Source organism: Rattus norvegicus, chromosome 2, assembly GCF_036323735.1.
Source record: "Rattus norvegicus strain BN/NHsdMcwi chromosome 2, GRCr8, whole genome shotgun sequence".
In the NCBI taxonomy this organism is placed as follows: domain Eukaryota; kingdom Metazoa; phylum Chordata; class Mammalia; order Rodentia; family Muridae; genus Rattus; species Rattus norvegicus.
In genome coordinates, this window is record NC_086020.1 from 238,376,912 (window position 1) to 238,389,888 (window position 12,977).

At 42.3% G+C, this 12,977-nt stretch overlaps 1 protein-coding gene across 2 annotated transcripts in view; it reads right to left on the bottom strand.

The window, feature by feature from the left end:
* The window catches only part of Prkacb (protein kinase cAMP-activated catalytic subunit beta), a 92,178-nt gene extending 79,772 nt beyond the window's left edge, over window positions 1-12,406 (bottom strand). The window contains exons 1-2 of one of the 2 annotated variants that reach the window (XM_039101884.2): window positions 9,305-12,406; window positions 2,777-4,686 (exon numbers count right to left, since the gene is read on the bottom strand). In XM_039101884.2, coding sequence (XP_038957812.2) covers window positions 4,500-4,686; window positions 9,305-9,933 — 816 coding nt within the window. In that variant the 5' untranslated portion in view covers window positions 9,934-12,406 and the 3' untranslated portion in view covers window positions 2,777-4,499. 2 annotated transcript variants of the gene reach the window in all.
* Between the last annotated feature and the right edge of the window lie 571 nt (window positions 12,407-12,977).

The window sequence follows — 12,977 nt, forward strand, 5'->3', positions numbered from 1 at the left end:
TGCGATGCTCACTGGACATGAGAGTGGACCTTTGCCATCATTACACAATTCCTGCAGCGCAGGTAGCTAGATTCTAGTGCATTATGGCGAAGATGGTGATTTTAGTTATAAAGGGGTAAAGGATTCAATAACCAATTTTAATGAAGTTCACACTGCCAACGAGCTTTTTAAAATCATAGAGTACAGAAAGCTAATGTAGGAATCTCCACCATGTGAAGAGGACTTAACATGTTATGACCATACAATGAATAAATGACTTACTTATAAACAATAAACAGCCCAGGTCACTTAGGACTCAGTTGCCTGCTCCTGAGGCAACGGCAAGGACTCGTAGAGTACATGCACTACCCAGAAGCTCCTCTTTCGGCCTCTTTGCTGATGCAAGTAAGGGTGATGACCTGTTTCCTGCTGGCACTGAGGATTATATGCACGGGAGACGTCTCAACAGTGAGACGGCAGGAAGATCCTCAATATTGACCAAGGAACTTCTGCTGATCACGGAAATGCAAAAACACTAATGAGGGTGCTTAACAATAAATTTGCCTTCGATGGTACTGCAGTTGAGCATCTCCATAAATGTATTTCAGCTACCGAGTGACCAGCCTAAGAACATGTGGCAGCTCCTGACAGAGATTGGGCAGGCTGAGAATGACCAGGAGAGGTACATGGGTTTCAAGTGCTGACAGCACTCTGAATCTTAAGTGAGGATTTTCTTGCAATGAGTAGATTTTCCCTTCTGTCATTTGTCACAGGTTTAAAACCGTCACAGTTTGTATAATGTAACCATTTGGGGTCCACTTTTAACTTGGACTAGTCTAACTCCATCATGCAATCGACTGAAAAGAACCATTAAAAAAGCATTTTCCAGCCTTACGGAATAACACTGTTGAAACTACAGTAGAGTTGTGATTGTGTGTGATTGTGTGTGTTCCCTGCCCCATCATTTTCTGTTGTCACCATATGTACTTGATAGTTTTTTTTTTTAATTCTGTTTCATATAATGTCAAATCTACCTAAGTCATTTTATTGTTTACAAAGTTTCCTAGCCACAAAGTCCTGTTACTGTTTTGTACCCATAACCTGTTCAGCACTTTTTACTCTGGTGTTCAAAGCCCTTCTGGTATGTTAGTGGCTTTCACTGACCCTCAACTGCTAAGGAGGCTACACCACAAATGTTTTGTGCATCCCTCCTTCTCGCTCTGATGGCTTCTGTTGTTCACAGCAGTTCTCAAGCTTTGGGCACCCCTTTGGGAGTTGCTTATCAGATATCCTTCCTAGCAGATCTTTACATTACAATTCATAACAGCAGCAAAATTAGTTATAAAGTAGAACAAAATGACTTCATGGTTGGGGTGAGCATGACAGGACCGAACTGTGGCAGCATTAGGAGCTGACAAGCGCTGGTTCACAGCATCTCCTAACTGGTTTCAGACACTTGGATTAGGGCTTTTTGGCTCCCTACTGGGATGCAAAGAAAGTTTCCCAGAAATTCCACAGCAGCAGCTCCTTGGGGACTTAGTTTTCAATCCAAAGACTTGAAGCATATGCCCTGCATGTGAATGATTGATTATTTTCATTTCCTCACTGTCTCCTCCCAGCTACTGCCATGGTAGCCATAGATGTCGGCAGTTTTACGAGTTTTGCCCATTGTCTAATCAAATATGCTGTAGCTAATGCAGATGTTGTTATGATGTTAGTACTGTCTGGCAGGGTTTCTACACACAGGTCGATCAAACAGCTGTGCACTCACACAGCTGAGATGAAGTAACATGGCCTGAGAACTCTGGGCAGCATCCTCTGCTGCAACCTGCTTTTAAGGTAGCTATGTTTTCATTAAACTGTACGTAAAACTCATTTTAAATTACACTTCTTCCATCCACCTGCCCACCATGGCCTCCCACGTGATCATGCTACCCAGGTATATTGGTAGGTACATGTGATATTTCAGAAGGTGCAGGTAGCAGGATATGACCTGTAACAACCCAGTAAGGGCAGATTCAAGTATACTGCTTACGCTTCTCTAACAGGCTCAGGAGAGAGCAGTTTTTGAAAAACCAAAGGAGCGACTTCCTATCTGCCCTCAAATACAAATAAAAACAAAATGAAATTTTGCTTCAGCTTTCTTTTTACTCAGCAATCCAGTCAAGCAGAGTCACCGGGGAAGCTGTGTTAGCATTTTTATTTCAAATAAAATACATTTGTACTAAAAAGCACACATGTGGTGGACACTGTTTCTGTGCTACACATCACATTGTCCTGTAGAGAACACAAGCAGAGAAACAAAGTAGCTGGAGTGCTGCACATAGACGTGTGACCCCGGACTCCACAGACAACTGCAGACCACTCAGGAACTTTGCACTCGTCCCTATAGAAAGTCCCATGCTCCCTTTCTGCCTAGCTCCGATGCCAGGCCCATGTGTCCTATGCCTTCCACAAACATTTTGAGTAGCTGTCTTCCAGCTTGAGGACAAGAAGCAGGTCGGACTTTTATCTGCATCTACACGCAGCACAGCACCTAGTGTGGGGCAGACACTCAGGAAGGGCCTGAGGGAGAAACATCAGAGGACTGATGACAGATACACAGATATTTTCTGTGTAAGTCTGAGCTGCAAGATGATTTGTCTCACAACTACAGCTGAAGATGAAACATATTCTCCCCCATGAACATTCATGACTGCTAACTTGGAAGCGAACAGGTATTCAAGGAGTTAACTTACCAGGAGAGCCAGCCCTTATAAAAGAAGCTAAGTAATGCTTATATGGTCACCTCCTAAAAAAGAATGACAAACAAATTTTATAAAATGAGACCATTAAATGGTCAAATCTCAAAGGCTCAATTTTTCAGGATGAAATCCACATGGAAAAGGTGGTCTGCCGTAAACTTTCACACTGAAATTCAACAACTGCCTAAGAAGTCACCACAGAGTCAACAAGTAACCTCAAGCACAGCCATAAGGCGTGCCACTCACATCTAGCTATAGCAAGCCAGATAAAAGACATCACATCTCTACTAGATTTCTAAGGCAGAACTAATTTCAACTAAGCTAGTGCAGTAATTCAATTAGTGCTTTTCTGTCTTTAAAAGAATCCTAAATTTAACCCAAAACCATTTGCTTAGACAGAGAGCAGTAAATCTAATTTATCATAGAACATCCAAGTCTTTCATTATATGAGCTACAGGAAGGCATTACCCCCATCTAGTACACTAAAGCACACCAAAAGCCCCTGGGGCTAAATATCCACACCAAGGCCAACAACTTATTTCTAAAACAGAAATTTTATCAAATCTCTTTCCCTGATTTCAAAAGCTATAATAGTTGTCTTTAGGATCAAATTCTGAGTCTTCCCATGTGGCTCTGTCTTAGGAGTTCACTATATAATCTTTATCACCAACTCCATAGTCTACCATTAAGTTAGAAAAGGCAATTTTCTTCCTAATCTTGACATAGTGTGTTGTTTCTGTCCTTTGAATTTCTTCTACAGTCTCTTTGGTTTCTCATTTCAGTATCCCACTAAGGATCCATCTCTTTGAAAGTCTTTTTGAATCTCGTCTACCCCATCCTAGGGGAAAAGATCACTCCTTCTCTTGGCTCCCCTGCTAACCTTTCATGACTAATTTTGTTGTTGTCCTTTAGAATTGGATGTGGCCAATCTTTCTTTGTACATCATCACATGTACTCTAACACATAAGCTTATTATGTGTATGGAATAAGTGAATGAGTAAATGGATGGAAGAACAAGAAAAAAAAAGCTTGATAAAGTATTTTATGTCTGTGCCCAGGTTTCTCCTGATATGACCAAGGGAGCCTTTAACTCATGATTCTCCTACTCCAGCCCATCGATTCCTGGTACTACAGGTGTGTGCCACCACTACAAGACACTCCTGAGGAGCATGCACAGGTGTGTGCACCATATGTGTGAGTGTGGATACACACACAGAAATCAAAGAAAAACCTCAGCTGTTAGCCGGCAACTTCCACCTTGTCTGACCCCAGGCCTCTGTTGTTTGCTGCAGAGTGCACCGAGCTAGCTAAACTGAAGCTTCCAGGGATTCTCTTGGCCTGGCCTCCCTTCTCACCATACAGGCCTGGATATTACAAGTGTGCACTACTGTGCTGGCTTGAGTGAGTTCTACCACTGTGAACCCAGGGCTTCTGGCTGCGCTTTACCCACTGAACTGGCTCTCCGGACCCAGAAGGAGTAGGAGTATTTTTTTTTTCAAGACAGATTAAATGCTGTAAATAATTCAGTACTGATGTTTTATCTTCTATAAATTCCATATTTTTATAACTTTTCAATGGAAATTTATATTTACCAGAGGAAATTTGGTCATAAACCTATTTATTAATATATAACTATATCTTAAACTTATAAATGATAATGATTGCTTTACCTTGTTAATTCAATGGAGTATCACAACTAACTGTGGTTAACTTCTAACTGTCCGTCAGAATCTTAAGCTACTCTGGCTTACGCAGACTCTTCTTCTAGGCTAGTTTCTACCTCTCAGCCATGGCTGCCCTTCCTAAGCTGGCTCTCATGCTTCTCCACCATCCTGCTGCTACAAGTGCAAGGCACCAACCTGTCTGTGTCCTGCAGAGGAGCCCGGGCAGAGGAGCAGGACGGATGACGTCCAAACGGGAGGTAGCTCTAAACAGTAATCCACGCGAAAATAGAAACCGAGAACTAAAGAGATCAGGTGTTGAGTTCATAATTCTGTTTTATCTTTTAACCAAAACTATTCCCAAGTACCTCTGCCAGTCTATTGACAACTCCACTTCTAATTACCATTTAAGAAACTTGTCAACCTGATAAATAAAAAGTACAAAGACATAAGAAGAGAAAACTAAATTCATTTCTTGTCAACAATTGATCCTAAAATACTGTCAATCAAATATACATTTCCACCAAAGGGAACTTCAGGGAACTTTTTGAGTCTATCAAACTACTACATCTTAATTTGTACACTATGTTTATAAGTCGTTACTTAGAAGAAATGCTGATGATTTTGAGAAGATATATATCTAGAATTTTGTTCATCTAAATACACTCTTTATTAACAAAATTATAGATTAAGGGTTGGCGTTTTTATTAAATGTAAAGACAGCGCTTGTCAAAAACAGGCTGTCAACCCACCAAACATCATCTAGACAAGTGCAAGGGAAAATACAGTCCTTCCGTGGTGCAGCTGCGGTCCATGTGCTCAACAGCAGCATCTGGGTAGAAACCACCTCACTGAGCAGTGACGTGGAGAACATATCTACCATCATAGGACTATTTAAAATCACGGTACGACACAAAAGCCTAAATTCATTAATAGCAATATAAGTTCAACTGACCTCTTGGCTTGCTTACTACCTAACAGGAAGATAAGGTAAATTTAGAAATGAGGAATAAACCACATGACAATGAAGGTTTTAAGAGTAGAAAGGTGGTTATATATGGTTAATTTAGCATTGAAAATGAAATACCTAAAGAAAATAATTTAGCCCTGCCCCCATTTTTAGATGATGATATGAATCTAGAAAATGGTACAGGAATGATAATCTTCCTTATTTAAGATAGTCAGTAGATCCAAATAGAGTTACCATTGGAAGTAATAAAGTGTGTTATCATTAATAAACTGAAACAAAGAACTGGCTATTCTTTGTCCTGCAGCTGACTTTCTGCTGGGTACTCAAAAAGAATGCTCAGCAGGACTCTTAGGTCAGAGGCTCTGATTCTAGCCTAAGTTCAGATGCCACTCCTTGATTAACTACGATGCAACCTTTAACCAGTTACACATCATTTCTTTATCCACTTTTGAAAATGGGGCAACATTAGAACCATTCCATAGGGTTTGAAAAGGTATGCATGGCAATGTGTGCAAAGCACCCAGAGAAAGACACACACTAGTTCTCCAAAACGTCAAGAAGTTTGCATTTGGGGTTGGGGATTTAGCTCAGTGGTAGAGCGCTTGCCTAGGAAGCGCAAGGCCCTGGGTTCGGTCCCCAGCTCTGGAAAAAAAAAAAAAAAAAAAAAAAAAAAAGAAGAACCAAGAAGTTTGCATTTGCTGAACTTAATCTACTGATGACTTTCTCTGATCAGTTTCTACCTATTCTCAAGGTCTCTTTTTCCTTTTCTTTTGAGACAAGGTCTCATGATGTCACTATTGCTGACCTCAACTTTATATTGAGTAGGCTAGCCTTGAACTCAGAAGCCTTGAACAGCCTTCTTCTGCCTCTCCAGTGTTGGGATTAAAGGTGTGTGCCACCTCATCTAGTCCAAGCTCCAAGGTCATTTCCAAAAACCATCATAAAACCACTGGGCTACAGAATAGCTTTCCTACTTCTGCTCATGGGAGAATTAACACCCAACAGTGGTTACCCCTGGACCTGGACACGCTTACCATGTGTAATATGTAGATCACTGACAGCCTGGAGATGTAAAATATGTTTTAAAAGAACAAAAACATTTCCCTGATTAAAAGAAAAGCATGGGGCTCTGTGGGTTTCTTTTTTTCCCTCTTTTGTATTAATAAGGCTATGTGAGCAACATATTTAACTGGGAAATAAGGTACTCTTGAAACATCTCTGAGACTTGTAGCCTCTTGTTTCTAAAAGTTTAAGGTTCTGTGTATTAAATGATGTTTAAATAAGTATACTCAAATTTTGGAAGACATTGTTTCAAGAGTAATTTTTAAAACACATAGGAGACTTATATAAAGCCAAAAGTTGTTCTTTGAAACACCCCCATTCTCTGAGGAATTCAAATTAACTTATCTCTAGAAACTGTGGAGATCAGAATGGAATCCTTTAATTTTGTGGGTGTAGGAGCAAGGCCCTGGATGATCAAAGCTAAAAAATTAAAAAAAAAAAAAAAAAAAAAAAAAAAAGTCAAGCCAAACCAAATCAAACTAAAACAACACTGATAAAACAATCCCCAAACAAAAACAACCCCTAAACAAACAAAACAAAAAACAAGGAGCTACCAGAGCCTCGCATTTATCTTTATCCCCAACTTCATTCTTTGGGAGTATTTTTAGAATTAAACTCTAGAATTACCTGTCTGTGGGAGGCTTCTTCCTCATCAAACTGCAGATCTTACCTTCATATCTTTAATTAGCTCTTCAAATCAAAAACTTCCCTGCTGATAATTTCTGGTGTTCTAATTTTACTCCCAGTGTCAGCACTTACAGTCTACCTTTCACCTGATACTACATAGTAAAACCTTAGGATTTTGTCCACAGGGTCTACCGGGAAACCCAAAGTGGGTAGTAACTACTCTGAAAGAGGACAGACTAATTACTTAGTGACGTGGGATGCAGTGCAAGCATCAGTGCTGTTCTTCACTCTCTCATTAAGAACACGATCTCAACCCTTGCTTCTTCAGGGCTGGCGCTTGCTTGGGTCTTGAGATAGGATGAGTGCAGACTGAACTCTTAAGATCATACATATATCTACAAGTGTATTCTGTGTATCAAGAGAAATTTAAATAATTACATTTAAAACATGAGCCACAAATTTTCAAGAATAATTCATTTGAAAATATACAGAACATTTAGGCACACAATGGTAAGACATGTTTTGTCGTGAAGTTTTATGAAATTATACCACTTCTTTACTACAGAAGAACACCAGCACATCAGCTAACATTTCTCCAAATGGAGGCATGAGAGCTGATCCACAAATGCCTCATATGATTTCCCATGAGACATCTGCTACCTTCTTTCCACACTTCAGAATATTTTGCAAATTATTCTAAAGATCTTCAGTTTCTATAAATAAACTCACACACGACTTTGTCGTAGTTACCAGTTTAAATTCACATCATCTGGGGGAACTGGTTGGAAACATAATAGCAGAAATGTATAGACTACTGGAGAGTGGATTATCATTAAAAACACAAGAACTGTAAAGGCAGCTCTTGCTAAGAACATTCCTGGACTGATCCAACTATCAGGTTCATTTTCATAACTCACTCAGCATAGACTGGACAAGAGAAATAGGGGAAGGGTAATGTTAAGTGGATATAAAATTTTGTCATACTTCATTTTTTGTGAGTCTGTACGATTAGTTACTACATTTGCACAATTAATAAAGATAATACGGAAGTCCTAATTCTACATTGGCTTTTCAAATTGGCACATGCTCACCTACAGTTTGCACTACTGTCCATATAACTGTCCGGGAACAAACCATATTAATGAAACAACCCGCTAAATCTGACTTTGTGGTTTACATTCCACAAAAGCAATAGCTGGACCGTCTGTCGATTCAATTCTGCTGTATTCATGAGGATCAAAAGCTGTTTGTTTCAAGCTAATTACAGGATTAGCTGTATTCTTCTGCTATAAACACAGACATAACGGAAGATATTTTTTACAGAAACACGAACAAATTGTCAGACTTACTTCAAGGGCTGAGATGTCATTTACAATGTAACAAAAGACAAGTACTGTTCGTTAATTATTCTGAATTAGAAATTATGATATGAACCGTATAATGGCACACGATTTTTTCACAACCTGTTACACTACACGTGTATATGTGTGTGTTTACATATGAAACCGTGCTACTACACTTCCACGACTCTTGAAATTTTGTATAAAGTACTGAATGTCTGCACTTTGAGCTCTCAGAAGAAAGCACTTCAGCTCTGAAATACCTTTAAGTTTTACAGGCATCCTGGTGCATTCCTGGATGTCTAGAGTAAAAACAAAGCTGTCTCACTTTTTTTTTTCCCCTCGAATGGATAAAGTTGCTGCTTGTGTTTATGCTGCCATCCCTAATGTGGGTGAAGGAAAGAGCCTTAGACACTGAGGGTTAACGTCACCTTTGGAGACCCACACCCGGCACTCACCTTGTGATGAGATTGATATATAGATCCATGAGAAGTAACAAAAGAGCCAACTCAACCCAAACGCACTACCTGTAGCTCCCCTAAAAGAGGAGTTAGGGTGTTGGGGGCTCTGGGAAAAGGGAGAAGAGCTAAGGGTGCGATCACAAAAGGGACTTCTTTTAAGGACCATATTTGGGGAAGCTTTCCAGACCGTGGCAGCCCTCCTCGCTCTAGTAAAACAGGGGATCACAGGGACCGCGCGGCCCGCCTTCCCTCCAGCAAGCCCGGGAGCTCGGCCCTCACCCCCGAGCCTTAGTGGGGGAGGGGACAGAGGAGGCGGCTGGCCCCCGGGGCCCCTGGAATTGTTAGCTGCGGCCGCCGCGAGGCCTGGTCCGTGGCTCGCGGCCTTGGGGGACTCCGGCCCGGGGTGCTGCACCGCAGCCTATCCGGCGGGAACCCAGCCAGGGCCTTCAACTGGACTCACCGCTCTCCACTTCGCTGCCTTTCTTGGCGATCGCCGTGTTCCCCATGACCCGGGAGTCCGTAAGCAGGAGTGACGGAGGGGAGGGGACCGGGGCCGTCCCGCCGCCCCGCAGTCTGCAGCAACTCCTGCTTTTGTTTGACTCCCACAGACCCTGGAGCGCAGCGTCCGGGTGCACAGAGCGGCTGGGTGTCTAGAAGAGATGCTGCGAGCTCCCGGGCAGAAACCGGGACTGTGGCGGTGGCGGCGGCGCGCAGACACTCCCCCTTCCCGAGCCCGCCCTCCAGGCGCGTCCCCGACACTGCGCGTCCCCAGTAAACGCACACCCAAAGTGCGACCTCCGCCTCTTTCCGGGCGGGCGCGCCGGAAGTGACGTACGCAAGCGCCCCCCCCCCCCCGGTTGGACAGGAACCCCTCTGTGTAGCGCTGAAGTGGTAAATAATTGTTCTCCAGAGTGGATGCTGAGCTTGACCTCGGAGGCTAATCTCGAGGTTGCGAGGGACATGGAAACCGTTAGCTTGGAAGCACCCCAAATCCTTCCTCGGGGTGGTATCCGGTGCGGTAGAGCCAGACGCGGGGCACAGTGCCAGGGCTCGGCTTGCTCCCACATCCGTGCTGCGCGCGTTCCGCATACAAAGGTTGCTCACTCGGTGGCTAGAGGAATGTGCGTGCGCTCCTCCGCGTCCTGCGGACCCTGCTGATCCTTAGGTCAGCCTTGGCCAGGAACGCTGGCCAGCTGCCACTGGAACTTCTTTCCTTCGCTCTAATAGGTATTCTTCCAACACACTAGGTCTATCGCCAACTTTCTGGACAGGTTATTCCTTCCCGAGTTCGCTTTCCTTGGTCTCACCTAATCACCCTCTTCTGTCAGACTTTCTAAGGAGAGATGCGGGAATGTATTACTGTTTTTACACAAGTACGTTATGTGCATCATCAGAGTCACAAATTTCATGTGTAAATTTCAAAATAAATACATTCCCAATTGATTGTTGCGTTTTTATGCATCTTAGAGAACTTAAGTTTTCTGTAAGGTTATTAGATATTTAATCACCTAGCTCTCTAGTAGTTTTTGTACTGTATTCTTTTGAGCTTTGCTATCTAAGCAAGAATTCCAGACTTATAACAGAAAGATTAACTTCTGGAAGGTCAGAGACCATGTAAATTAATATCTGCAGCTCAAACTAAAATTGGGGTATAATGAACGGATGTCTGTTGACTGGAAAGTAAGTTAAGGAGATTTTTCTTAGAACGTTTTTAAAGTTTTGTTACTGGGGGGAAAAGCAGCGGTGACTGGAAGATTCTAAACAAAGTCATGTTTCTATTTCTTATTGGCAATTATGTTAAAGCCAAGCGTGCACACCAAGTATACTGCATTCTAAGTGTTGTACAAATAGTAAGTAATTTCCTCATAAAGTCTCTATGAAAATGTAGCGTTACTATCATTGTATTACTTAAGGTCCAGCGGGGGCACAGAGACATTAAAGGACTTACCTAAGTCGCACAGATATTACCTAATTAGAAGAATTTGAAATGAAGAAGGTAAATCCATACCATCTGGAAAAAATGCCAGAATGGTATATTTATTATTTTGGTTTTAAATGAATTGAGAAATTATAACTTAAGAATAGACCATTGTTTAGAGAAGATGTCGTTTACATACCAAGGTCAGAAAATAACTTTAATCACTCGATACTACTGATTGGGGCCACCACCAACTGGAATAAACTGTGATATAACTTTCAAACATACACACACACATACATATACATATATACATACATGTACATATGTATATCTTCAGACCATGCCAGAAACTTAGTGCGGTATCATCGACATATATATTTGTCCAATTAGTCCTTTCCAAATGTTTTATTTGTCCAAGGAAGTATGAAAATACTTTATCAGTCACTTCTTCAGATTTTACTTTTTGTGAAGATCTTCATGTCTTATAAAATTAATAATTTACCTGTTTCTCTGGCTAATCAGCTCTGATTTTTTTTTTTTTTTTTGGATTCCTACATCCAACCAAAGAACCCACACAAAAACTGAAGGGGGATAGTGTGATGCTTTGAATAGGTATGGCCCCCATAGACTCATGTGTTTGAGTGCTTGGCCACAGAGAATGTCTCTATTAGGAGGTGTGGCCTTGTTGGAGGAAGTGTGTCCTTGTGGGGTGGGCTTTGAGGTCTCTTGTGCTCGAGCTAAGGTCAGTGACACAGTCCCTCCTTGGCGACTGTGAATCAAAATGTAGAATTCTCAGCTCTATCACCAGGTCTGCCTGCAAGCTTCCATGCTTCCCACCATGATGACAATGGACTAAACCTCTGAAACTGTAAGCCAGCCCCAATTAAATGTTGTCCTTTGTAAGAGTTGCCTTGGTCAGGGTGTCTCAGCAATAAAACCCTAACTAAGACAAACAGAGAGAAGTGTTCTGTCCTCTGATAAGCAGCTGGGCTCCAAAATGTAAGCTCAGTCTTCATGTGGGTCCTCCAGCAACCAGAGATGGGGCAGTCCCTAAAGCTCTTGCCTGTTTGTGGATCCCATTCCCCTAACTGAGATGCCTTGTCTGGCCTCAGTGGGTGAGGATGTACCCTGCAGAGACTTGATGTGCCAGGGTGGAGGATACCCAGGGGGTACACAACCTCTGAGAGGTGAAGGGGAGAGGGTAGATAGAGGAACTGTATGAGGGGAGATTGTGATGGGGGGGCAGCAATTGGGATGTAAAATGAATAAATTAATGGGGAAAAGTGTGGCTTTTGTTCATACTGTAAGACATCTGTGTTGTGGTAAATCAAATTCCCTCCATATAAAATCCCAGTGACTTGGCAAGATAGAGAATTAGTTTAGTCCTTGAGAATGTTGACTATATTGTTCCCTGAGTTTCATTAACTACAAATAGAATAGCAACAGTAAGGAAGCAAGGAGAGCAGACATGGAGGCCCATACCGTTAATCCCAGACTAAGGAAGCATAGACGGGTGCTACACAGTGAGTTCCAGGACATCCAGGGTTACACAGATCCTGTCTCAAAGAGAGATGTGGATGGGTTGGGGAGAAAGCAAGTAGATCACAGGATGTGAGGTTTATGTCGGCACCCAGTGATATCACACCCCTCCCAGTTTTAGCTTTGTGAATGCAATGTTTCGTATACTTTAAAAGTCCACTAACAAACCACATACACTCCAAATTTCATCGACTTTGTCTGAGAAGGACCTTCCTAGACCCCCTAGAATACTCTTGCTGCCCCCCTAACAGTGACTTTTTACGTGTATGCAGGCCTGAGCACTAGCTGAAATGATAAGTGTACATGATTTTTCTCTTCCCTTGACCCTATTTTCAGTCATGAGTCATCTCTAGTAAGAGAGAAGTCTCCATTTACCGTCCATTTGGAAGGAGGCGATCGGCACCTCTTAGAAAGGTGGGCACTTAAGAGGTGGCTCATCAGGTAAAGCTCTTGGCAAGCCAGGTTGTTTCTGTTTCTACAACCCTCTTAAAGGACAGAGGGGATGCTAGCCACCAGGGAAGGAGGAGAGATGGAATCTCGAGAACAAGTTCACTAGCCAGGCTAGGTCAGGCCAGTGTAGAACTAAGAACTCCAGGTTCAGCAAGCCGTGCTGCCTCAAAGGCTGACAAAGATGAAGAGAGACTCCTAACATCACTGCGGAGCCTGCACATGC